At 48.0% G+C, this 27,172-nt stretch overlaps 1 protein-coding gene across 2 annotated transcripts in view; it reads left to right on the top strand.

Annotated features, from left to right (window-relative positions):
• Positions 1 to 27,172, top strand: part of LOC101615351 (phospholysine phosphohistidine inorganic pyrophosphate phosphatase) — a 158,910-nt gene that overhangs the window by 24,988 nt on the left and 106,750 nt on the right. For both annotated transcript variants that reach the window (XM_045157941.1, XM_004659265.2), the window contains exons 2-5: positions 11,648 to 11,835; positions 16,491 to 16,644; positions 24,945 to 25,008; positions 25,873 to 25,965. In XM_045157941.1, the coding sequence (XP_045013876.1) occupies positions 11,648 to 11,835; positions 16,491 to 16,644; positions 24,945 to 25,008; positions 25,873 to 25,965 (499 nt within the window). The remainder of the gene's footprint in view (positions 1 to 11,647; positions 11,836 to 16,490; positions 16,645 to 24,944; positions 25,009 to 25,872; positions 25,966 to 27,172) is intronic.

Below are 27,172 nucleotides of genomic sequence, written 5' to 3'. Positions count from 1 at the left end.
TTGCCTGGTTTTGGTATCAGGGTGATGCTGGCCTCATAGAAGGAGTTTGGTAGAATTCCTTCTTTTTCTATTTCCTGGAAAAGCTTAAGAAGCAATGGTGTTAGCTCTTCCTTAAAAGTCTGGTAAAATTCAGCAGTGAATCCATCTGGGCCTGGGCTTGTTTTAGTTGGGAGATTATTGATAACTGTTCGGATCTCCATGTTTGTTATAGATGTATTTAAGTGATTAATCTCATTTTGATTTAATTTAGGTAGGTCATATAGATCAAGGAAATCATCCATTTCTTTCAGATTTTCATACTTTGTGGAGTATATGCTTTTATAGTATGTCCCTATGATTTTTTGAATTTCTCTGGAATCTGTTGTGATGTTACCTTTTTCATCTCTGATTTTATTAATTTGTGTCTCTTCTCTCTTTCTTTTGGTCAGATTTGCTAAGGGTTTATCAATCTTGTTTATCCTTTCGAAGAACCAACTCTTTGTTTCATTAATTCTTTGGATTGTTCTTTTTGTTTCTATTTCATTAATTTCTGCCCTAATCTTTATTATATCTTCCCGTCTACTGATTTTTGGTTTGCCTTGTTCTTCTTTTTCCAAGGCTTTAAGGCGAAGCATTTGGTCGTTTACTTGCGACCTTTCTAATTTCTTAATATAGGCACTTAAGGCTATAGATTTACCTCTTAGAACTGCCTTCATTGTGTCCCAGAGATTTTGGTATGTTGTGTTCTCATTATCATTTGACTCTATAAATTTTTTGATTTCCTTTTTGATTTCTTCATTGACCCATTCATCATTTAGTAGTGTATTGTTTAGTTTCCATGATTTTGTGTATGGTCTATAGCCTTTCTTGCTACTGATTTGTAGTTTAATTCCATTGTGGTCAGATAGAATGCAAGGAATTATTTCAATTTTCCTGAATTTGTTAAGATTTGCTTTGTGTCCTAATATATGGTCTATTTTAGAGAATGTTCCATGTGCTGCTGAAAAGAATGTATATTCTGCAGCCTTTGGATGAAATGTCCTGTATATATCTGTTAGGTCCATTCCTTCTATGACCTCATTTAGTCCAGATGCCTCTCTGTTTATTTTTTCCTGGGATGACCTGTCAATTGATGAGAGTGGGGTGTTAAAGTCACCCACCACCACTGTGTTTGGTGTTATCTGTGACCTTAGTTCTAATAGTGTTTGTTTGATGAATTTGGGAGCCCCCATGTTAGGTGCATATATGTTTAGGATTGTAATGTCCTCCTGTTGGAGTGTGCCCTTAATCAATATAAAGTGACCTTCCTTATCTTTCTTGACTAACGTCAGACTAAAGTCTACCCTGTCTGATATTAGGATAGCCACCCCTGCTTGTTTTCTAGGCCCATTTGCTTGAAACACCGTCTTCCAACCTTTCACCCTAAGATAATGTCTATCCTTTGTAGAAAGGTGAGTTTCTTGGAGACAACAAATTGTAGGATCCTGCTTTTTAACCCAGTCTGCAAATCTATGTCTTTTCGTTGGGGCATTGAGACCGTTGATATTAAGAGATATTATTGAAAGGTGTGTATTTGTGTTTGCCATTTTTGTGTGTGTGTGTGTTTCTGGTTCTACCTGTACTCTCTTCTGTTAACTAGTATTTGAGTATTGCTTGTTTTTTCTAGGTTCCTTATATGTGTGCTTTTCCTTTTGTTCAGCTTGGAGGATTCTATCAAGTATTTTCTGTAGAGCTGGTTTTGTCTTCAAATACTCCTTTAACCTGTTTTTGTCATGGAATGTCTTTATTTCTCCATCTATTTGAATGGATAACTTTGCAGGATAAAGTAACCTTGGTTGACAGTTGTTATCTTTCAGAACTTGGAATATATCACTCCAAGCCCTTCTGGCTTTAAAAGTTTGTGTTGAATAATCTGCTGTAATCCTGATGGGCTTGCTTTTGTAGGTAACTTGATTTTTCTCTCTAACTGCTTTCAGTATTTTTTCTTTTGTGTGTGTGTTTGGAAGTTTGATTATAATATGGTGAGGAGAGGTTCTTTCTGGGTTTTGTCTGGCTGGGGTTCTAAAGGCTTCCTGTATCTGCATTGGCACCTCTTTCCCAATTTGGGGGAAATTTTCTTCTATGATTTTGTTGGAGATGCCTACTATGCCTTTGGATTGGAGTTCTTCTCCTTCTACTATGCCCTGAATTCTTATATTGGATCTTTTCATAGTGTCCCGAATATCTTGAAATTCCCACTCATACTTTTCTATAAGTTTGTCTTTCTCTTTGTTGGACTGCATTAGGTCTGCCACCTGGTCTTCTAGCTTAGATATTCTGTCCTCTCCCTCATCCATCCTACTGGTGAGATTTTCTACAGAGTTTTTTATTTCATTAACTGTGTTCTTCATTGCTAGTAATTCTGACTGGTTTTTCTTTATTATTTCTATTTCCCTATTTATGTCTTGTATTGCCTTCTTTATTTCATTAAATTGGTGTCCTGCATCTTCTTTGATTCCTTTGATTTCCTCTTTGATTTCTTCTTTGATTGTTTTCGTGTGTTCTTTGACCTCTTTGAACATATTTATAATCATTCTTTTGAACTCTTTCTCAGGCATTTCCTCTAACTCTTTCTCACTGGAGGACATTTCTGATGCATTAATGCTTTTAGGTGGATTTATATCGTCTTGCTTTTTAGTGTTTCTTGTGTTATAGTGTATATATTTTTGCATCTTGGATTAAGTTAATGCTTGGATTTTCTAGCTAGCTGTGTATTCTTAGCTGTATCAATTGATTTGATGTAATATATTTTCAGGGTAGAACCTTAAGGTGTTAGGTGTGGCTCTTAAGACTCTCAGAGTATCTACAAAGATGTTCTTAGGGGTTGAGTTTCCCTGCTATAGGAGTATTCAAGCAGGCTGAGTGGAATAAAATACAGGTAGATTCTAAAATTTAACTAAACACTGTACACATTCAATCAAAAACAGCCCTGAGTATGTATGCAAGAGTAGTTATTATAACGACCAGATCCTCTGTCAACAAAAAGGTTAAGATTTCTGGTCTGTTGAGGGATCCACGTCAGCTTGCGACCAAGTGAGACCCTTCCCTGGTGCAATCCCAGTTACCTTGGATGATTTTGGTCTCAGTCAAGTTGCTGCCTGGGTCATTGGGCTGCTGTTCTGATTTCTGGAGCTGGGCACTTGCTTTTCCTGCGGGGCCAACCAAGCCTGGCAAGTGTGGCCCTGCAGATCAGCACCCCTGCTGCTGGAACTGCTGCTGCTCAAGCTGCCCCTGCTGGGCTGTAGCCACTGCTGCTGAAGGTGTTGCTGCTGGACCCACCGCTGCTGCTGCCTCTGCTGCTGCTGTAGCTGCCACTGCTGGAGCCACCACTGCTGCTGAAGCTGCTGCTGCTGTGTCCACTGCCGCTGCTCCCCCTGAAGCTGCTGCTGCCGAGTCTGCCGCTGTTGCCACTCCTGGGTCTGCTGCTGCTGGGGCTGCTGATGTTGCTGCCGAACTCTGCTCCTGCTTGGGTCCTGCTGTTGGTGTGGCCGGGTCCCAGGCCGCTGCTGTGTTCGCTGGAGCTGGGCTCAGGCGGTGGGGGAGGGGAGGGAGCCGCGGCTGCTCTGGTTGTCTCGCTGCTCCACGTGTTCTTCTACCTCGCGGTCTGCTCCTCCGCTGCTCATGGCCGCTCTCCCCTCACATTTCCTGAGTTGCGGAGAGCGCGGTGTGAGGGGAAAATCCCGCACCTGGCTTTTCCTGCGGCTCGAGCCGAGCCTGGCGGCTTTCTGGTGCGCTGCGGCCGAGGCGGTTGGCCAAGCTGCCGAAGCCGCTTTTCCCACCTGTGCAGGCTCTGGATGCTCTGGATCTCTTCTACTTCTCTGCTGCCACTTCAATTTCCTATACACCTCACTTTTCAGTAAAAGTGTGTATTTTGCTGAGTTTTTTTTGGTCTTTTTTCCCCCCTAGGCTGCTTTGGCGTGGTACCTACGCCACTATCTTAACCGGAACCTCAAGCTGGTTTTCTACATACCTCAAGATCCACCCCAGTGACACACCTCCTCCAGCAGGCCTCCACCTGCTGAAGGCTAAGTAGGAAGCTGATTCAAAAATACCTGAGTTGCCTGGGGTGCTGGTGCAGGCTTTTTAATCCCAGCACTGGGGAGACAGAGGTGGGAGGATCACCATGAGTTCAAGGCCACCCTAAGACTACATAGTGAACTCCAGGTCAGCCTGAGCTAGAGTGAAACCCTACTTCAAAAAACAAAAAAATAAACAAAAAACTTGAGTCAAGCTGGAGAGCTGGCTTAGCAGTTAAGGCTCTTGTCTGCAAAGCCCAAGGACTCATATTTGACTTAACAGGTCCCATGTAGGCCAGACACAATGATGCAAGTGTGCACATGCACACATAGGAGGCAGTAGCATCTGGAGGCTGAGGCCTTGTCATGCCAGTTCTCTGTTCTCTCTCTCAATCTCTTGCATAAAAAAAAAAAGATGCCAGTCTGTTGGGCTTGTCTCAAAAGAAAACTTCCTGAACCAATAGGGGATGTGTGCTTATATTAAAACCACCATGGCTAGGTGCTTTGCCCGTTATAGCATCTGTCACCTGGGGTGTGGTACTGTGCCAGGTACACTTTGGGCTGAATTCTGGGAGACTTTGGACAGCTCAAACATGCTGTTGTTCCCTGCTGGTCTTGGGCTCCAGTGAACTTTTGAGCTCTTTCCCACATTTGAACTTCACTTCTTTGTCACTTTCAGTCTGCAAACTGCTGCTTCAAGTCCCTTGGATGTACTCTCCCCTAGTGTCCCCTGTGTCCCCATTATAGCCTGGTGGCCATCATGACTTATTTTGGTCTTGGAGACCTTGACCAGGATGATGCTTTCTTGCAGTTCCATGTCCCCAGTGCCGTGCTCATGCCGGTAAAGCAAGGCTCTGGTCACTGGGCATGAGCTGGGCATATACCAGTGTCCCTAGGACCCTCTCAGCCCTTCTGTTCCTATGGCACTGCCCAGGACTCCAGGAGCCCAGAGCTGGTGGAGGAGCAGGAGGAAGGAGGTCTTGGTGACACACAGGTGCTGGAGGTGGATAGGTTTTGTGGGTACAGGTTAGGGCCAGGCTTTGGGGAATAGTGAGACATGGATCAGGCCTTGATCGAGAGAAGCATTTGGTCCAGGGAAGATGAGGCAAAGCCAGGTGACAAGAGGACGAATGCTAAGACTGGAAGGAAGGGGGACCCACCCCATGGGAGGGACCTGGGCTAGTCTTTCCCTCGTCCTGCCCAGCCTCCACTTCGGGCTGCTTCTGAGGACAGCCTATGGCTCTTTCCAGCTTCGCTTCCCAGACCTTGGCAAGCCAGAGAGGGCAGTCTGTTGAGCTGTCCCAAGGTCACTTAGAATGTCCAATAATTGTCCTAACACTTTACCTGCCACGGTACAGTAATGAGAGGGTTTTCATTATTTTCGGGTGAGCGCTCCTGGCAGATGCCGACAGCCAGCAGATGTGTAAAGTCCGAGGTGATTTGTAAGGGACGGGCTCATCTGATGCATGGTAATTGCACCGGGCGACGTTGTCACTCAGAGGCACGTCCTGGCCCGCCATGATGAGGTCAAGGTCAGTTCAAAGATCTAGACAGGCTGCCGGAAGTGGGGCTCCTGGAGAGGGGCAGCAGCCGAGACCCTGCCATGGGCTGTCAGGGTAGCCAAGGTCCTGAAGAAGGCCTATCACCCCCAGGAATCCCGGGTGCTGGGGTGTCCCTGCAGCCTCAATCCCACTCTGAAGGAACTCTTCTGCAGCTCTGTGGAAGCCAAGGCTGCTTGCCCCTTCTGGTGATCTGGCATTCCTGTGTCCCCACCCTCCCAAGGCCATGTCTATAGCATATAGCATATGGCGCCTGCCCGTCCATCCGCACTGCCAGACAAAGAGGCAGCCCCGTGCTCTCTGTCTACTGCTGACTGTGCGGCTTAGACACGCGCGCTTCTCTCTGCGGATGCTGGAAGTGGTTGAACATCCCCGATTAGCGTGCCGTAGTTTGTTACCTTTGCCTTGCTGGAACAGACACCCCACCGAAAGCAGCTGATGGAGGAAAGGGTGTTTTGGTTTTTTCTGAGGTAGGCTCTCACTCTAGCCCAGGTTGATCTGGAACTTCCTCTGTAGCCCCAGGCTGGCCTTGAACTCCTACCTCTGCCTCCTGAGTGCTGGGATTAAAGGCATGCACCACCACGCCTGGCTGGAAAGGGTCGATTTTAACTTAAAGTCGTGAGGAAAGTTTCATGATGACAGGCATACATGGCGGGGCAGAGCTGGGACCTCACATCTTGTCATGTCAGCTGGAGGGAAACAGCCTCTTGGGCAGCGGATGCATTTACTCAGTCAGCTGGTACCTAGTGAAGGTCAGTAAGCAGGGCCCCACCCACCCTAAGGGTGTGAGGATGAGTTCAGGTCATGGGCACTGAACAAAGTCCCAGTACTTCCTAGAGATAAGACTTGTGACCTTGTATTAATGTTGTACTGCTTTAGTAGAACAATGACCACTGCCTTTTATTTTCAGTGATCTGATCTTATTTTAAATATTTATTTGAGAGAGAGTAGTGTGTGTGTGTGTGTGTGTGTGTGTGTGTGTGTGTGTGTGTGTGTGGATGTGGCAGGGCTTCCTGCCACTGCAAACAAACTCTAAACCCATGTGCCATTTGTGCATCTGGCTTCACATGGGTACCGGGGAGTCGAACCCAGGCAGTCAGGCTTTGCAACCAGGTGCCTTTGACTGCTAAGATACCTCTCCAGCCCTATTTTTCGTGATTTTAAATAACGAAAAGCCTGCCTGGGACTGGCTCTTGGTGATCAGAAAAGGCTTCTAGTGGCCCATCATGGTGGTGGTATGAAGAGGCACTACCCACAACATTCCCACCATATCATTTTGGATTCCGTCATTAAAACTGGGGTCTACATTCGGAAATCTCAAGCTGGGTGCAGTGACTCACGTTTACAACTGTAGGACGTAGGAGGCTGAGGCCGGAGGATCACATGAGTTTGTGGTCAGAACTACAGAGTGAGTTTCAGGTCAGCCTTGGTTGGATAGCTTGAGACTCTACATTTTTAAAAAAGTGAATACATGAATGAATGAAGAAAGAGAAAAGAAAAGCTTTGGAAAGGCAAACTCATGTTGGTATCTCAAAGGAGATGGGCTTGACTAGTCCCTCCCTCTCTCATCTGAAGTTGTGTCTGGAGTGACAGATGTGAGGCTGTGCCATCTCGCTGCCACACCAATTGCTCACTGTTCTGAGAAGGTCACATCATCATCCATTAACAATAATTAGTCTCCTGGGACCCCTGCACTTCTTCACTCAACTGCTCCATTAACTTGGGTGCGAATCACACATTCCAGGCACCAATCAATGAAGATGCATCCATAACGTACAAGGTGACGCTATTAGTTACAATATATTAACTGCCTAATCTAAAAATAAAAAAGCTTATCTTTATGAAGGGTAATTAACCACCAAGTGCAATTGATCATTCATAAACCTCTGATTAGGAAAGACAAATACTAAGAAAAGAATGAATCATCTGGGCGGCGGAAGGAGACATTGTTACTGTTCCTGCAGGTGCTGCCAGTGGTACATTGACCGTTTCTTCCTAATCCCTCCTGGCATCCCAGGGCTGGCAGGGTCACTGGAGCTTGACTGTTTCTGTGGGGACTTAGAAGGGGGATCCAGGTCAGAGACAGCCTAAGGAAAGCCACAGGTTAGTTCATTTAGACTTTTCCAGGGACCTGTTGAGTGCCAAACACTTGAATTGCCATGCAGAACCCAGCATACCCCGTTCCTGAACTCACAAAGGACAATGAACAAACACATAATCTGGAAGATTGGAGATCCAATATTATCAGGAAAGAAAAATGAATGGAAAAAGGGTAGAGCCGACATTGCAGAGTGTGGTTGATGGGGTTGAGCACTGGAGTGGACCTGCCCCCTTTCCCACTTGGAGACACCATTTTTTCCTAGGGGCAGATGTCTCATCCTGCCCTGCCTTCCATTCATCCCAAGCTACTGGCCGTTTTTCTTCATGAGATAACAAGGCCTAACTACTCACCCACCACAGTGGGCTGCTCTTCCTTGGCTCACTCAGCCTGCAAGACTGTACTGGGCCAGAGTGCCCCAGGAATCTTCTATAAGACTTGACCCTGGCAGGTAACCCAGGCCCAGAAAACCAAGCGCCACATGTTCTCTCTCATATGTGGATCCTAGCTACAGATGACTGGGCTTCTGTGTGAGAATGAAAATACTTAGTAGCAGAGGCCAGTAAGTTGAAAAGGAGACATAAAGGGTGGAGAAAGGAAGGGAGGAGGATACTTAATAGGTTGATATTGTATATATGTAATTACAATGATTGTAACGGGGAGGTAATATGATGGAGAATGGAATTTCAAATGGGAAAGTGTGGGGGTGGGGAGGGAGGGAATTACCATGGGATATATTTTATAATCATGGAAAATGTTAATAAAAAAAAAAAAAAAAAAGACTTGACCCTGGGACTCAGGGGACCCAGGGACAGGGAACACCAATATCCTGTCCCCAACGCACCTCAGGTGTTGGGTCCATGTGATGTAAGGTAGAAATCAGCTCTTGTTCCCAGAGTCTCAGCTTCAGGAGACGAGACAGACAGTCCTGGGCCTGGGCTGGGGCGATGGCTCAGTGGTTAAAGGTGCCTGCTTGCAAAGCCTAATAGATAGCCCAGATTCGATTCACCTTTGGACTTCTTTGGGGCCATATCTGTAAAGATAAAACTTGAGGGGCTGTGGAGATGACAAGTCTGACACCTGGAGTTTGGTTCCCCAGAACCCATGTAAAGCTGGAAGCATGCACCTGTAATCCCAGTGTTCCCACAGCAATGGGAAATAGAGTCACGAGAATCCAGAAGCTCTGGGGTCAACTAGTCTAGCATTCATAGTGACAAACGAGAGACCCTGTCTGCAGCTGGATGGAAGGTGAGGACCAGCACCCAGGGTTGTCCTCTGACCTCCACATGCACACTGTGGGGACACACACACACAAGTTGTATACGTTCCTCTACCATATGTATGTTCATTAATAAACTATGAACTATGCATTTAACACTGTATCAGTATGTTACATAGACTATAGAAACATATAGTTTATATTGGAGTCAAGACATCATCCTGCATTTTTGGAGACCAGTGAGGTGGATGTTTAGGGACATGTCTGAGTACAGAGCTTGGGAATCGTCAGCAGAGTTGGGTAATTTTTCTAGAGTTTCTGTGTGTTAGTTTTTTTTTTTTCTTTTTTGAGATAGAGTCTCACTCTGTAGCCCAGGCTAGCCTCAAACTCATGACAATTCTACCTTGGCCTCTCAAGTGCTGGGATTACAGGTGCGTGGAATTTGTTTTGTTTTGTTTGAGGCAGGTTTTCTGTGTAGCCCAGGCTGGCCTGGGGCTTGTACTCTTTGCCTCGAAGTTCTTAAAAGTGGTCCTTGGCCTTTGGATATACAGCCTGGGGATTTTCCTACAGTGCAGCACTTGCTATATGTAGATGCTATAGGTATAATCTCCGCCCTGCCAGTCAGGTTTGTGAGAACTGTGATCTGAGCCAGAGAGCCAGTAGGTCAGTCCCAGCTGCGTCCCCTGTGTGGCCTGCTTGTGCACCCTCCTTCTCGGTGCGCTGCTTCCCTGCTGTCTCCTGGCAGGCCCTGGACTTTCAGCTTCCCGGTCCTGTGCAGATGGGCTGCAGGCCAGCTGCCTCCAGTATCCACTCGTCCCTCTGCAGAATGGCCATCCCTTCGTCTCTTCCCATGACCAGCTAGCACCTTCTCACTGAGGGTCTCAGCTCCGGGTTGCTTTCTGGTGAGAGGTCCCAGACTTTCCTTCCCAGTTGGCTGACCTTTGCCCTTCACCCAGTTTATATCTGTCATGGCCCCTCTTCTCCCGGTCACAAGTAGCCTTCCCTTGCAGACCTTTTCATTCAGTAGTGGCTGCAACCCACACAGACTATGGCCAGGGAAGGCTGCTGTATATGCTCAGAGCACATGTCTATGCCTAGCCCAGTTCCCAGTGCTTAGCAGAGACAGTGATTATTTCCAAAAGGGGTTAAATGTCATTTCACTGGGAGCCTCTTGAAGCATCTGCTTTGTGGTTTTGGGTCCAGAGAACTCACCTAAGTACCAGCAGGACACTCCGAAAAAGGTCAGGATGCTGCTGGAAGTTGGTTTCATGCAATCTTGATGCTGGGTTTTTGCAGGGTGGGGCTCCCACTCGTCCATCCTGGAACTCTCCAGGTCCCTGTTGCCTGACTCTGGCAGATAATTTTCTCCCAAGAAACATTTTTAGGGGATGGAGAGATTTCTCACTGGTTAAGGTGCTTGCCTAAAAAGTCTAATGACCGGAGTTTGATTCCCAAGTACCCACGTAAAGCTAGATGCACAAAGTGGCCCATTCATCTGGAGTTTATTTGCAGTGGCTAGAGGGTCTGGCACACCCATTCTCTCTTTCTCTCTCTGCCTGGCATGGTGGCACATGCCTTTAATCCTAGCACTCAGAAGGCAGAGGTACAATGATTGCTATGAGTTCAAGGCCACCCTGAGACTGCATAGTGAATTCCAGGTCAGCCTGGACTAAAACAAGACCCAACATATATAATAGTAATTAATAATAATAGTATAATTATTTATTATTATTATTATTGCTCCTGGAAAAATTAAACCTGAACTTGGTATTGTGGCTGGTTAGCTCGGCACCTAAAACTTGGAGTCAGGACTGATTAGATCAGCCCCCATTCAGAATCTACAAATGATCCCAATTTGGGTCTCTAGGTAGGCTTTACCCCTCCTGCCTTCTCATGGTTAGATGCTCTCTGTACTCTCCTCTTCCCTTCTCTTAATCTAACAAAATTTCTCTAAACTTTAAAAGTATTTTTCATTGGTTTGTTTGGGGGCAGAGAGAGAGAGAGAGAGAGAGTGGAGGAGGGGGGAATGTGGGTGCACCAAGGCCTTTGTCGCTGCAAATGAATTTAGATGCATGTGCTACTTTGAGTATCTGGCTTTACATAGGTACTGGGGAGTTGAACCTAGGCCAACAGTCTTTGCAAGTAAGTGCCTTTAACCACTGAGCCATCTCCCCAGGCCTCTGATAGACCTTTCTCAATTGACAATGATGAGAAGACATACCTTGGCTGGTCCTTCTGCCTCATGCTTGTGGGGAACCATCCAGAGTTAATGAGGCATGGACATGGCAAAATGCAGGTGCCCAGTGCTGTGGCACAACACAGCAACATAGCTGTGGACATTTTGAGGTGACCTCTAGCCAGACAAAGTAGGATGGTATGGTAGAGGGTGGCAAATGGGTCTGCGGGTGCGACATAGAAGTGACTCAGGTGGAAAGATGACATATCCCACACGGAGGGGCAGTGTTCACAAGCAGAGGTCCAGTGGAGAGACCGGGCGGATGGTAGGTGGCTCAGACAGTGTGGATGGACAGGAAGTTGTGGGGCCTGGTCTGGGGCCTGTTAGAAGAGGTCTACTCCAGCTACGAACTCCTAGCCTGGACACCTCAGGCACTCGACCATGTCCTGGCCCGCTCTGGGACTTGACTGGTTGTCCTTGGGAAAGTGTTCCTCCCTGTGTCCCTTCCCACAAGACCATGCTGTGAGCTGAACACAGTCTCCCTGTGTCTCCACACCCCAGGCTGAAACGTTCCCCGCTGAAGGTGAGATTCTGCACCAATGAGTCGCAGAAGCCCCGGGCGGAGCTGGTGGGGCTGCTTCAGCGGCTGGGATTCGACATCTCAGAGGGAGAGGTGACCGCCCCGGCACCGGCCACCTGTCAGATCCTGAAGGAGCGAGGCCTGCGGCCACACCTGCTTATCCATGATGGTAGGCCTGCCTGGGACCCCATGGGGTGAAGGTGCATCCTTTGCAGGGCGGGAGCTGGGGGGAGGGCCTCCATTCCTACTCGGGGCCCAAAGGTAAAGCCTGACTTTCGCCATGACACTGTGGCCTTATAGGGTACAGATGTCTTCGCACTTTCTGCTGGCCGCAAGGTAGGAGCAGGGTGCCCTCCGGGCCCCAGTCTCAAAGGGTGGTTAGAAGCCAGCCACAGAATGGTCCTGGAAAAAATAGACTGGATTTTCTTTGATAATGAGACAGAGACAGAAAGGAGAGAGAGGGGAGGGGAGAGGGGAGAGAGAGGAGAGGGGAGGGGAGGGGAGGGGAGGGGAGGGGAGAGGAGAGGAGACCTGGATTGTGGTCTATAGTCTGTAGCTTTCTAATGTCTGGTGTCTGTAGCCTTGAACCCTGTCTGTGACACCCAGCCCCAATCTTTGTTGCAGCTTATAAATGGTTATAGGAACAAGTTTTGTTTTGTTCGTTTGTTTGATTTTTTTGGTTTTTCAAGGTAGGGTCTCACTCTAGCCCAGGCTGACCTGGAATTATTATGTAGTCTCAGGTGGCCTTGAACTCTCAGCAATCCTACCTCTATCTCTCGAGAACAAGTTTGTTTTTTTTTTAAGTTTTTAAAAACTATTTTATTTTTCTTTATTTATTTGAGAGAGAGAGAAAAAAAAATAGGCAGAGAGAGGGAGAGAGAATGGGCGTGCCAGGGCCTCCAGCCATTGAAAATGAACTCCAGATGCATGTGCCCCTTGTGCATCTAGCTTACATGGGTCCTAGGGAATTGAACTTGAGTCCTTTGGCTTTGTAGGCAAGCACCTTAACCACTAAGCCATTTCTCCAGCCCTGGAACAAGTTTTGGATTCAAATTTTGGTGTGAATGCAAGGCCAGAGATCTTTTGACCCTCAGTGGGGAACTTCTGGGGAGCTGAGCCGAAGGAGCCATAGGATCTGGTGAAGATTTAAAAAGAACAAGGAGTGGCAGTACTTTGGAATCTAGGACACCTCGGTCTGCCTTCCTTCCTCTGCACTTGCTGTTTTCATTTTCATGAGCCACTGGGCAGAGACAGGCTGCTTTTCTCATTCCTGGGGCGGGAGAGGAGCTCTTGGAGGTAGAGGGCGCTTCCTGGAAGGCATAAGGATGAAATCAATGGCCCTGGTGCCAATTCAGGGCAACATGCCCAGCCTTTAAAAATCTTGTTTGTAACTAGCATCCTTTCTCTATAGAGTAGGAACCCTGCCAATGTCTTTAGAAAACTTTATCTCCCTCACCCTGGGAAAAGGGGTGTAGACATGGGAGTGGAGGTGGGAGAGCCGGAGGGGAGCTGCAGTGACCCCGAAGGCCGTGGGGCTGGAGGAGAGAGGCGGGCTCGCTCCCTCTCCCGTGTGCTCAATACATGTACCTGTGCTTCCAGACTTGGATGTTTTTCAAGTTTTACTGTTGACGTGTCCTCCCGCCCCACCCCACCGCATTTTATAATGAAAAAACTTCAGGGCTGGAGAAATGGCTCAGTAAGTAAGAACACTTGCTGCACAAGCATCAGGGGCTGCGTTCGATACCCAGCACCCACATGAAAAGCGTGGCATGGCCAAGCACACCGGGAACCTCGGTCTTGTGAGAGTGGAGACGGGAAAGCTGCTGGGGTTCACTGGTCAGCTCGCCTGACTGAAAACAGAAACCTGGGGTCAGGGGCGACTCCGTTTCAAGTGACTTCCACATCTGGACGCAAGGGGCGCTTGATGTGACACACGCCACACCACACGCACTGCACACACACTGAAAAACAACAGCAAGCCTCGACAGGCTTATTGGATTATTTTTACACCAGTTTTCTTGATGTGGAAAATGATATTTTATGGCATTTTCTTAGCTGTATTGTATTTACCCATGCTTCCAATTACATATACTTGATATTTTTTTAATTCAATCCAGAGTAAATTATAGACATTTGTGAATTTCCCCTAATTATGTTAGTTAACGATTAACCAAAGTTCAGAATTTGTTCACAGTATTTCATTTTTTAAAAAAAAAAAATTCATTCAGTAGCCGGGTGTGGTGGCGCACACCTTTAATCCCAGCACTCGGGAGGCAGAGGTAGGAGGATCACCATGAGTTTGAGGCCACCCTGAGACTCCATAGTGAATTCCAGGTCAGCCTGGGCTAGATGAGACCCTACCTCGGGAAAAAACAAAACAAAACAAAACTCATTCATTTATTTGCATATGTGGGTGTATGTGCACATCAAGGCCTCTTGCCACTGTAATTGAATGCCAGATGCTTGTGCCACTTTTTGCATTTGGTTTACGTGGGTAGCTGGGCAGGCCAGCAGCCAATCAAACACCTTTAGCCTCTGAGCAATCTTCCCACCCTCCATTCACAGTTCTTTCTGGTAATGGTGATTTACATACCATGAAGAGTTCCACCCTCTACTGTTCCTGTGCTGAGTTTTTTTCTTTTTGGTTTTGGTTTTTCAAGGTAGGGTCTCACTTTAGCCCATGCTGACCTGGAATTCACTATGTAGTCTCAGGGTGGCCTTGAACTCACAGTGATCCTCCTACTTTTGCCTCCCAAGTGCTGGGATTAAAGGCGTGCACCACCACACCTGGCTCCTTTGCTGAGTTTTGACAAGTGCTTATACCTGTGTAACCCAGTACCCCCAAGATCTCTATTATCATTACCCCAATGCTTCCTGTGTGCCTTTCAAGTCCCCACTCCTGTCCCCTGAGTGACAGACATTGTTTTTATATTTTCCATTACACCTGTTCTTGAATTTCATATGAAGGGAATTGCACAATGTATGATTGTGCTAAGGTCCTCCAAATCAGCCCTGGCCCCCATGATTCCTTGGAAGAGATCCTTGGCTCTAGAAGGACATTGCTTTCAGGATTGGAGTCGGGTATAGTGAAGGGTCACAGCTGTACTCAGCTCGGAGAGGAGATGCATGGATCAGAGGCCAGAAGTCAGGCTTGAGGATCCAGTTGTCCATTACAGTGGAGTCTGTTGGGATGTGTTTTGTCGTCTCAGCAGTGAAGGGTGACAGTGCAAGTGTTGGCAACAAGGATGGTCACAGGGGCCTCAGTGCCCTCAGATGGGTCATGCAAGCAGCTAGTCCTCATGTGGCTGACTGCAGTTGCTCCCTCTGCAGCCCTCGACCCCATGTGCCTCAGGACCACAGGTGTGTGGGCTCCTCCTGTTGAGCAGGACTTTGCAGCGTCCAGGAGTTCTTTCTTCCTCAGCCTGGCCGAAGGCAGGTCCTGAAGACTGGCCTTTCTCTGGAGTGTGCAGAGCAAGCCAGGCTTGCTGAGTGAGCCATTTTTTCATCAGGTTCCTTTGGCCAGGGGAGTGTTTTTGAGAGTCATCACATGGTCAGTGTCTGTATCCATACTTCTCTGTACCACTGAGTGAACAAACCACGGCGTGTTGATCTGTTCACTGTTGATGAATGCCTGGGTGTATCCCACTTGTAGGCTCTTCTAAATACATCTGCTACGAACATTATTACTCCATAGTTCTTTGGGGTGACTACCTAGGAGGGAACTGTTGGGCCATAGCAAAGGCACATATATGCTCAGATTTCTAAGAAATGGCCAGCCCCCTGCATCTGCTGTGGGCCCTCACCAGCACTTGGTGGTGTGAGTCCTTTCCATTCCCACCACTCTGGTGGGTAGAAAGTGGTCCAAGGCTACTCCTTCAATTTGTGTTAATGCAGAAGATGACGACACATTTCCTGTAAGACCTGAAGACACAGGGCCAACAGCTCTACTTAATCCTTGCAACCTTCCTTACTTTCATTGACAGTAGGAAGGGCAAAGAAGGAGAGAGAACGAGACCCTTCTGGGGGACCTGTGAGTAGAATTCTCAGGGCATATGTGGGTTCACCTGAAATGTAGTGACTGCTATTTCGGTCTGGGGTCAGCAGTGTTAATCCCCAGGGTTGCAAGCGGCCTCATTTCATCTTGCTGTTGGGAATCTGTGTTCTCCAGAGGAATGTCAGTCTCAAATGCAAAGTGTGGGTTTCCTGCTACTTGTGTGGACCTGCCCAAGGGAGCCATGGAGCTAGTTGTGTTGAAGGGAACCAGAGACCAGGACAGGCTGAGAGTAGGGTGGAGCATCAGCATAGGTAGAGACCCTGTGGAGATCTCAGCAGCCAAGTGGTGAGTGGTCCAAGTGACACAAGACATAGCATCCTTCTCACAAGCTCTGTCACTGAGGAGCCAATAGGAATGACACTTCTTTCTTGTCCAATCCAATAGCAGGTATGAGGATCAGAAAGTAGTAGCATGTGCTCAAAGTAATTTAATTAGGGCTGGAGAGATGGCTTAGTGGTTAAGGCGCTTGCCTGTGAAACCTAAGGACCCATGTTCGGCTCTCCAGATCCCACATAAGCCAGTCACACAAAGGTGAGGCAACCACAAGGTCGCACATGCCCACTAGGTGGCACAACTACCTGGTGTTCAATTGCAGTGGCTGAGGCCCTGGCACACCAGTTCTCTCTCTGGAAAAAAAAATCTTTAAAAAGAAATTTAATTAAACAGAAAAGGGGAATGGGCCAGGCTGGCCTGGTGGAGAGGGGTGCTCTGTGGGAGCTGGGAGGAGGCCACGTCATCCTGGGCTTGACGGTTTTCTTCTCTCTTTCCAGGAGTCCGTTCAGAATTTGATCACATTGACACTTCCAACCCAAATTGTGTTGTGATAGCAGATGCTGGCGAAGGCTTTTCCTACCAGAACATGAACAAAGCCTTCCAGGTGCTCATGGAGCTGGAGAACCCTGTGCTCATATCCCTGGGGAAAGGGTAAGTCTGGCTGAAGGGGTAGAAGGATGAAGGCCAGGGGTGCAGAAGGAATATAAGGAAGCTGTGCCTCCCCTCCCTTGCCTTTTCTCTTCATTATTGCCCCTACCCCCAATAATCTTTCATGAAACTTAGGGGCTGGCTGATCAAGCTTCCAAGTGGGCCAGGGGTGGGTGAGATGTGAGTGCAGACGGAGCTCTGTGGAGACCAAGCATTGACTGCCCACATTCACAGGAAAAAAGGCGAAGGTTCCTTAGCACAGGATATAGCACAAGGAGTTGCAGAATGGTCCCAAGAGTTACCTGTGTAGTGACGGGCGGATGGGCTTGCAGACCAGGAGGATATTATGTTCTAGATGCTGAGCTCCTCACTGAAGTCATGATTTTGTTATTGTGCTGTCTGAGCCTCTAGCACAATCTAGTCAGCTTCCATGGGTCCAGCCACACCTGAGTTATTGTAATTTAATCATAATCCTTCTCAGTTTTATTTGCCTAGTTCTTTGGTTAAGTGCAAAAGTGAGCCCAGGGTTTGGGGTTCAAGGACTTTATGAGCCCCTAGCACCCTCTCTTAGGATGTACAACCTACTCGTATGGACTTGGCAGTCAGGGAAGGGATCACCTCCTTCCCTGGGGATTGGCTCCTCCTTCTTAATACACTCATTTAAAAAAGAACACAGAGGCTGGAGAGATGGCTCAGTGGTTAAGGCCCTGGCTTGCTTACCAAACCTGAAAGCTGGATGACCCAGGTTCAATTCCCCAGGACCCATATAAGCCAGATGTACAGAGTGGCACATGCGTTTGTAGTTCATTTACAGTGGCAGGAAGCCCTGATGCACCCATCCTCTGCCTCTTTCTCTTTCTCTTTTTTGGTTTTGTGAAGTAGTATCTCACTCTAGCCCAGGCTGACCTGGAATTCACTATGTAGTTGGCCTTGAACTCATGGCAATCCTTCTACCCCTGCCTCCCAAGTGCTGGGATGAAAGGCATATATGCACTACCACACCTGGCTGTCTTTCTCTCTCAAATAAATAAAATAAAAATATTTAGATCTGGAGAGAAGGCTTAGCTGTTAAGGCATTTGCCTGCAAAGACAAAGGATATAGGTTCTGTTCCCAGTACCTACACAAGCTGGGTGGATGCACAAGGGTCACATGCATTTGGAGTTCGTTTGCAGTAGCTAGAAGCCCTGGTGTGCCCATTATATCTCTCTATCTGCCTCTTTCCCTCTCTTTCTCTTTCTCTCAAATAAATAAATAAAATTTAAAATATTTTTAAAACAGAACAGAAGTTGGGGCTCTTGAGCTATGTGTTTGCTCGAGCCTGCTTCCATCTATAGCCCACACTTTTCACTCGCTTTTTTCCTGAGTTTTCTTTTTTTCTTTTTTTTTTTTTTTTTTGAGAGGTAGGGTACCCTCCTCCCCAAAAAACCACCTTCATTTAGGGTGAGAGATGGCTCAACAGTTAAGGTACCTGCCTGCAATGCCTAATGACCTGGGTTTGATTCCCCAGTACCCATGTAAAGCCAGATGCACAAAGTGATGCATGCATCTGGATTTTATTTGCAGTGGCTGGAGGCCCAGAGGCCCACTCTCTCTCTCCTCCTCTCTCTTCTTGCAAATAATTAAAAAATAAAAAGATCTTCATAGCTAGGTGTGGTGGCACAAGCCTTCAGTCTCAGCACTTGGGAGGCAGAGCTGTAGGAGGATCACCGTGAGTTGGAGGCTACCTTGGGACTACAGAGTGAATTCCAGATCAGCCTGTGCCAGAGTGAGACCCTACCTTGAAAAAAAAAGAAAAGAAAAGAAAAAGAAAGACTTTCATCTAATAGAACATGTCCTACCCATGGCATGGAGAGTGATCAGCTTAAGGACTTCCTTCCTTTCATATAAAGGTCACCTTCACAGAAACATCCAAAATCATGTTTTACCACATATCTGGTAAAATGGCTAGTTGAGTTGCTATAAAACTAGCTACCCATTATGGTACATACACTCGTATGTGGTTTCTGTCTCTAGTTTGAAGCAAGGCACGTACTTGGCCTGCATAACTCTCTGAGCTGGGCCCCACCGTCAGGGGCTCGGTGAGCCACCCTGCACTAGAAGCTCTGTTGTGACTCACTTTCTTTAAAGTGGTCTCATCATTGCTGAGCATGATTATTCTAGATTAAGAGTTACAGTCGAAATAGCTACATTGTTGAAAAAGAAGAAAAATGGAGTCTCTTGCTCTCTGCTATGTGTGTGATACCTCAGTGCAGCAGGCAAGGGTTTGATGCCAGGGATGAGTGGGGTCTCTCTGGCGGGATTCTGACTTGGGCAAACTTGGGTGGGGTATTTAAAGCATAGCAAAAGGGCCCAAAGGCTTTCTAGAAGGTCGTAGCATCAGGCGGCCCAAGGGCCCTGCGAGAGCTTCTGTCACTGTACTGTCATTGGCTGGGGTGGCCTCTGCTGAGGGCACAAGGGGGCAGGCTGTCCCCCTCCTGGAAATAGAATGATTTACATTTGGCATCTGTTTGGACCAGGAGAGAGAATTGGCTTTGTAATTTCTTCTGTCATGCCACCGTCAGAAAATTAAGCTGTTTACGCGACAGACTATGGAAGGTTAATGGCTCTTCTGGGAGAGGTCAAGTGGTCATTTTGCAGGGAGGCCGCGCTGCAGGGTCACACACGACAGGAGACTGAAGCAGAAAATCAGATCTGACTGCTTCCCCCGCCTGTTCTTCCCAGGATCCACGGTGTCCCTTTGGGGCTGGAGTGCTCCAAGCCCACCCACCGCTCCAGAAACGAAGGCGAACTGTGTCCAGTCTCTAGGGCACGGGGCCTTCCTCCACCAGTGTTCCCGTCCAGCAGTTGGCTTCAAGGGACCTTTTTGTTTGTTTGCTTTTGTTTTTGTTTTTCTAGGGTCTCACTCTAACCCAGGCTGACCTGGAATTCACTCTATATTCTCAGGGTGGCCTGGAACTCATGGCGATCCTCCTACCTCTGCTTCCTGAGTGCTGGGATCAAAGGCGTTTATTTTTATTTTTTTCTTTGCATGTTTTTTTTTTTTTTTAGTTTTTATTAACATTTTCCATGATTATAAAATATATCCCATGGTAATTCCCTCCCTCCCCACCCCCACACTTTCCCATTTGAAATTCCATTCTCCATCATATTACCTCCCCATTACAATCATTGTAATTACATATATACAATATCAACCTATTAAGTATCCTCCTCCCTTCCTTTCTCTTCCCTTTATGTCTCCTTTTTAACTTACTGGCCTCTGCTACTAAGTATTTTCATTCTCACGCAGAAGCCCAGTCATCTGTAGCTAGTATCCACATATGAGAGAGAACATGTGGCGCTTGGCTTTCTGGGCCTGGGTTACCTCACTTAGTAGAATCCTTTCCAGGTCCATCCATTTTTCTGCAAATTTCATAACTTCATTTTTCTTTACCGCTGAGTAGAACTCCATTGTATAAATGTGCCACATCTTCATTATCCACTCATCTGTTGAGGGACATCTAGGCTGGTTCCATTTCCCAGCTATTATAAATTGAGCAGCAATAAACATGGTTGAGCACGTACTTCTAAGGAAATGAGATGAGTCCTTTGGATATAGGGCATTTATTTTTATTTATTTATTTATTTGACAGAGAGAGAGAGATTAAGAGAAAGAGAGAGTGGGTGTGCCAGGGCCTCCAGCCACTGCAAATGAACTCCGATGCGTGTGCCCCCTTGTGCATCTGGCTAACACGGGTCTTAGGGAATCAAACCTGGGTCCTTTGGCTTTGCAGGCAAATGCCTTATCCGCTAGGCCATCCCTCCAGCCCAAGGTTTTTTAAAAATAATATTTTATTTCTTTATTTATTTGAGAGAGAGAGAGAGGGCGAGGAAAAGGTAGAGAGAGAGACAATGGGCACACCAGGCCTCCAGCCACTGCCAACGAACTCTGGACGCATGCTTCCTCCTGTGCATCTGGCTTACGTGGGTCCTGGAGAATCAAACCTGGGTCCTTAGGCTTCACAGGCAAATTCCTTAACCCCTAAGCTACTTCCCCAGCCCTGCTTCAAGTTTTTATTTTAATTTCTGAGAGTCCATGTTCTCTTTGGACCAAAAGATGAGTATAAGCAAGGTGAGGCTATTTTACGTCAGTCATGAATCTAAAGATTCAGGTTCCTTCCATTTCAGAAGATGCCTCTGGGAATCTGAGGCCAGCAGAGCCATACTCCAAGGTATCCTCTGGGTTTCCAAATAACAGGGGTGTGTTCCTATCCACAGGGTAGCCCAGAAGCTTCCAGAATCCTTAGCTACAAACAGCTCCACATACTGGAACTGGTGGTTTTGTTGGGACATTTCCTTGTTTCTGGATGCACAGTTTCTATGCTGAGTGGTCTGTCTTAGTCTCTGTGCTCTGCCCTGTCACATCTACCAGTAGTTTCTTTTAGGAGTCCTTTGCCAATCTTCCCTTGGCACCTTTCTCTAGCCATCCATATGCCCTGCTTTCCCTTCTCCAAGGACCAAGGGACAAGGGTTGTGACCTCTGGTGCCTGCTGAGGCCTCTTGTCCAACGTGTAGTTGCCCGCTGAGACCTCTGGATGCCCTGGGCCTGTGCTCTTCTTCCCCTCAGCCTGGTAACCCCTGCCCCCAGGGCTTAGCTGTAATGACTCTTATGTCATTAGCTGGCACTTCCATGTCCCCAACTCAAGTAGTGAGCACAGCATGGGCTCCCCACATCTGCCTCTTGGATTGTCCACGTGTCTGTCTGTGTCCCTGCTACATTGAGGGGCTCAGGGTAGGTCTGGGAGTGTCTTCAAGGCCTACAAAGGTGGTAGAACATCTGTGTCGGTCACTGTGTAGGGCAAACCACCTGCCACCCAGCAGCACCGCCTCAGGACTGGCATTTCTCTCTGCTTGGCCAGACTTGAGTTGGCGCTTCACCAGTTCTGTAAAATTCTGGCACTGGCTAAGGAAATGATCACTGTGATTGATTTTAGAAATAGAAAAAAACAAAACATTTTTTCCTTTTTTTTTTTTTTTTTTTTTTTTTTGATTTTTCGAGGTAGGGTCTCACTCTAGCCCAGGCTGACCTGGAATTCACTATGGAGTCTCAGGGTGGCCTCCAACTCACAGTGATCCTCCTACCTCCGCCTCCCAAGTGCTGGGATTAAAGGCCACCACGCCCGGCCACTTTTTACTTTTTAAAAAAGTTCTCTTGAGGGCTGCGGAGATGGCCCGGCAGTTAAAAGCACTTCCTTGCGAAGCTCAGTGGCCTGGTTCAATTCCCCAGAACCCCCATAAAGCAGATGGTTCTGGTGTTCATTTGCAGGATAGGAGGCCCTGACACACACCCATGCCCCTCTCCCCCATCCTCTCTCTCTCTCTGTCTCTTTCTCTTTCAAATAAATAAGTAATCTTTTTTCAAAGTTTCTCTTGAAGTTGTCTGTAGACAGAGTGGTATTGTTGTTTAAAGACGGGGTCTTTTCTGTCCCAGGATGACTTGGACCGCTAACTAGTCATCACTGATGACCTTGAGCTTCTGCTCTTCCTCCCGATTACAGGTGTGTGTCACCGTGCACACCCAGCTTATGCTGGCCACCAGAGCTTCAATGCCTGCCTGGCAAGTGCTGTGCCACATCAGTGATCTCCCCAGACCTGATAGGGCCTTGATCTATATAACCCAGGCTGCCTCCAGCCTGTGAGCCCCTCCTTCAGCCTCCCAAGCGCTGGGGTGAAAACATTATTGAAGCTATATGAATGCAGTGTGTGTGTGTGTGTGTGTGTGTGTGTGTGTGTGTGTGTGTGTGTGTTCGTGTTCTGGATTTAGTGTATGAAATTAGCGACTTCTATAAGCCCAGGTTTAGGGTCATTTTTGTTAAAAGTATTTTTATTTATTTGTAAGAGAGGGGACATGGGCATGCCAGGGCCTCTTGCCAGATGCATGTGCCACTTTGTGCATCTGGCTTTACATGGGTGCTGGGGAAGTTACCCTGGGCCAGCAAGCATTGCAAACAAGTGCCTTCAACTGCTGAGCCATCTCCTTAGCCCAAATATTTTTATTTATTTATTTATTTATGTGTATGTGTGTGTTTGTGTGTGTGTGTGCACATGCATGTGCATGGGCATGACAGGGCTTCTTTCTACTGCAAATGAACACTGGACAGACGTACTACTTTTTGTGTGGGGCTTTATGTGGGTACTGGGGAACTGAACCCAGGGCTGGCAGGCTTTGCAAGCAAGTGCCTTTAACCACTGAGCCATCTCTCTCCAAGCCCTGTGTGTGAGGCTCTCCCTTTAGCACAGGAGGAGTGGCCGGGTGTGGTGGTGCATGCTCTTAATCCCAGCACTTGGGAGTCCGAGGTAGGAGGATCATTGTGAGTTTGAGGCCACCCTGAGACTACATAATGAATTCCAGGTCAGCCTGGTTTAGAGCGAAACCCTACCTCAAAAAAACCAAAATAAATAAATAATTAATTAATTAAAAGAAAAACAGGAGTAGTGTGGCCTTCACTGACCGTGTAGCATGGTTCCAGGGCTGAGAGCCTCGACTGAGGGTGGAGAGGGCTAGGGTTCGTAGGGAGACTCAAGCTCTGTGAGGGAGCCCATGCCTCGGCTAGCAGACTCCAGGTCCAGAGACCCCAGACAGAGAAGAGAGAGGCGGGCCAGCCACTGGCAAGGCCAGGGTTTGGCTGAAGCGGCCCAGCCATGTCTAGAGCCAGAGCTGTCGAGGGCATTAGTAGAGGATGCAGAGGGGTTGGTGGCGTCTCGCTCAAGCTCACAGTGACTGACAGTGCAGGAATCTCAGGGGGCTGAAAGAGAGCTGCAGCATGTGAGGTTGGTGGAGCTGGAGGGAGGGGACAGCCCTAGGGCCACTCCAGGGAGCTCTGTTCTAACATCTAGGTGGACACAGAAACACTTACAACCTTTGGAAAGGCCTGTGTGTGACTTTGATTGATTGATTGGTTTGAGACAGGAGCTCATTGTATATCCCATGCTGACCTGGAGCTCTTTTTTAAAAAATTAATTAATTAATTAATTAATTAGAGAGAGAGGGAATGGGTGTTTCAGGGCCTTTAGCCACTGTAAACAAACTCCAGATGCATGCGCCACCATGTGCATCTGGCTTACATGGGTTCTGGGGGATTGAACCTGGGTCCTCAGGCTTCTTAGACAAGTGCTGTAACTGCTCAGCCATCTCTCCAGCCCAGACCTGGAACTCATGATCCTCTTGCCTCTGCGTCCTGAGTGTTGGGATTACAGTTGTGAATGTCCATGCCTGGACTTGAGGTCCTCTTACCTTCCCAAGCTTCTATCTTGGCCTGTCACTGCTGGGGTGAGCAGCTGTCTACGACCGTCTTTGCCAGGCTTTTGGTGAGTGACGCTTGTGCACCAGGCTCCATGGTTAGGAACTTTGTGGTGGTATTCTGCTCAAGCTGCACAACCATCCAAGAGGTGGGTCATTTGTTGTGACCATTTTACACATGAGGAAACCAAAGACCCAGAGATTTAAGTAGCCTAAAGTCACTGCTGGGAAGCAAAGAGAGACTGTAGACACTGAATCCACCTATGGGCCCCCTCTCTCTGCCTCCCTGCACACATACTTCATGTCCCCAAATCTGAAGGATGTGGAAGAGGGAAGCTAGTACCAATGACCTTGACTAATTATAAACTCAGACTCTCCTTAATGTTCTTGGGCTTGCTGAATGCCATCGCTAGAGCAGCCAGGGTGAGCCTCCCTCTTGTCTCCTTATAATCAAGTGGCTTTCCTCACAGAGCCCAGGCACGATTTCCATGTGCTCCAAGGCCTGGGGCTGATACAGGATGGGCAGAAGGGCACTCACAAGAGCACAGGACTGTCTTCAGGTGGAATGCTCCCATGACCTGGGCACGTGTTAGCCTGTACGAGGCCCAGAAGACATTATTGTTTCCTCATGGAAGCAGCCGGTGCCCGTGAAACCCCGCACCTTGCCCGACCCCAGCCAGCAGGCGATGAGGCAGGCTGCCGTGGAACTAATGGATTCCTCTTCTTCAGGCAGTGGTTAGGGTTAATTATTAGCAGCCATGGGGTCCACTCACCACGTGTTCCATGGGCCCGCTGTCCTTCCCCAGAACATGCAGGTCACTTGTCTTCCCCTTTGTTAGCAACTGGAGCCATCTGTCCCTCTGGGGCCCCTGGTTAATCATTATGCAGGGCCCACACGAGGCTGGTGTCGGGGGCCACTGAGTGAATGCGCTGTGGCATCCCAGGGCTGCTGGCCTGGCCCCCGTCGGTCACTGTCAGCTTGTCGTCGGTGCTGACCAGTCTCCACGCTGTGCTCTCTTGCAGACGCTACTACAAGGAGACCTCTGGCCTGATGCTGGATGTCGGCGCCTACATGAAGGCTCTTGAGGTACCCACCCGGGTCCGTCTGGGAGCGCTCCGTAAGGGGCTGTCCAGGGAATGCCTTCAAACCTTTCTGGAGGGAGTGGCCTTTCATGTTTTTCCAAAGTGGCATGTCCTGTGTGGGGCTTCGGCCACTCATTCCTTCTCCTCTGTGGCTTGGCCCTTCCACTGCCATCATCACGCTCCTCGTCATCTCCCTTCCCCCTGCCTCCCACGTGCTCTCCCAGCGTGCTCTCGGGCTCCCTCATCTGACTCATCACTTTGCGGTCTTTGTGGACCGCTGCCTCCTTCGGGACCCTGATCATACCCAGCATCCCAGTCTCCGTGTATCCTTTCCAGTCTCCTTCCTGACCCTCCCTGCCAGGTTACAAGGACCCGAGAGTCCAATGTGACTATGTCCCATCTGTGGGCCCTGCCCTGGCTCCTGCCCCAGGTCAGCCTCAGGCCACATCCCATTCCCAGGTGGGAGATAGGAGCAGATGGCTGGGTGGAGCCCTTGATCCCCCCAGGACAGCTTGTGGTCCAGCCAGAGGTGGGCAGAGAGGAAGGGCAAGAGAACAGGCAAGTAGACGGCAGGCACTGACGAGCTCTGGTCTGCCCCCCTGGGAGGCTTTGTTCCTGCCAGCTGTGGGATGCCACTTGGCTGCGGATGGCCTTTGCGTAAGAGGAAGGGCTGGAAGCAGGCGTCCTAAGAAGTCCGAACTCCAGCCGGACACAAAGGCCTGAGTCTCTGGGACATGGTTTTCAGGCCCACAGCACCCTACCTTGTCAAGGCCCTGAGCCTGCATACACACGAGCACAGTCTGGGTGGTGCTGGGCGTATATCCGTTCTTGATCACAGACCCATGCTAGGTCCTTCTCTCTTTTCCAGTATGCCTGTGGTGTGGAGGCCGAAGTGGTGGGGAAACCCTCCCCTGAGTTCTTCAAGTCGGCCTTGCAAGCAATAGGGGTGGAAGCTCATGAGGTAGGAGTCGCGTAATTCCGTCTTTTACTGTAGAACTTCAAATGTACACGAAAGTAGAGAGAATGAGCCAGTGACCTACCATGTGTCCAACACCTAAAGGATTATACACTCCTCTTGTTTTGTTTGTTTGTTTTTGAGGTAGGGTCTCACTCTAGCCTAGGCTGACCTGGAGTTCATTATGTAGTCTCAGGGTGGCCTTGAACTCATGAAGATCCTCCTACCTCAGCCTCCTAAGTGCTGGGATTAAAGGTGTGCACCATTATGCCCAGCCACATTCTTCCTTTTAAGGTTTTCTTTCTCTTAACAAAAACTACTGAATTTTAACTTTCGTATTTTAAGGCAAACCTCAGACTTATGTCCTTTCATATTATAATATTCTTTTTAAAGCATATGACATTTTTGAAAACTACAAAGCATTAAAACCACCGATGGCCAAAAAGCACATCATATGATGGTCAGTGACCGGGCCCTTTAAAGAGCTGCAGCTGAAAACTGCATTGGGGTACATGCCACATCCTCTAACACAGTTGCTGGGGGGGGGGTGGCATAAGAAAGAGAAGAAGACAGTCACAAGTGTTGGAAAGGATATGGACAGAGTGAAACCCTCACGTTTGGCTGCCAGGAGAGTGAGCAGGCATCACCCCTGTACAGAAACCTTGGGTGGTTCTTGAGTTAAACGTAGAGTTTATGATTTGACTTGCACTCCTCATTAGAGACTGAAAAACTGAAATAGGCATTCAAACAAAAACCTGTAGACTACCAGGCATGGTGGCGCACACCTTTAATCCCAGCACTCAGGAAGCAGAGGTAGGAGGATCTGTGAATTTCAAGGCCACTCTGAGACTATAGTGAATTCCAGGTCAGCCTGGGCTAAAGCAAGACCCTACCTTGAAAAACCAAAACCAAAAAAAACCCAAAAACCTGTAGACCTGTAGACCTGCTGGGCGTGGTGGTGCACGCCTTTAATCCCAGCACTCGGGGGTCAGAGGTAGGAGGATCCTGTGAGTTCAAGGCCACCCTGAGACTACAGAGTGAATTCCAGGTCAGCCTGGACCAGAGTGAGACTCTACCTCGGGAAAAATAAAAAAATCTGTACAACCGTAAATGTAGCACAGTGGTAGAGCTCTTCCTAGCATGACTGGGACACTAGGTTTGCTCCCCACACCACTGAAGTTAACATTATCCCCCCCCCAGAAAACTGCATAAA

Source organism: Jaculus jaculus, chromosome 1 (genome assembly GCF_020740685.1).
Source record: "Jaculus jaculus isolate mJacJac1 chromosome 1, mJacJac1.mat.Y.cur, whole genome shotgun sequence".
Taxonomy (NCBI): Eukaryota; Metazoa; Chordata; class Mammalia; order Rodentia; family Dipodidae; genus Jaculus; species Jaculus jaculus.
Note: the sequence above shows the minus strand (reverse complement) of the source record. Positions and strands in the feature narration are given on the sequence as shown.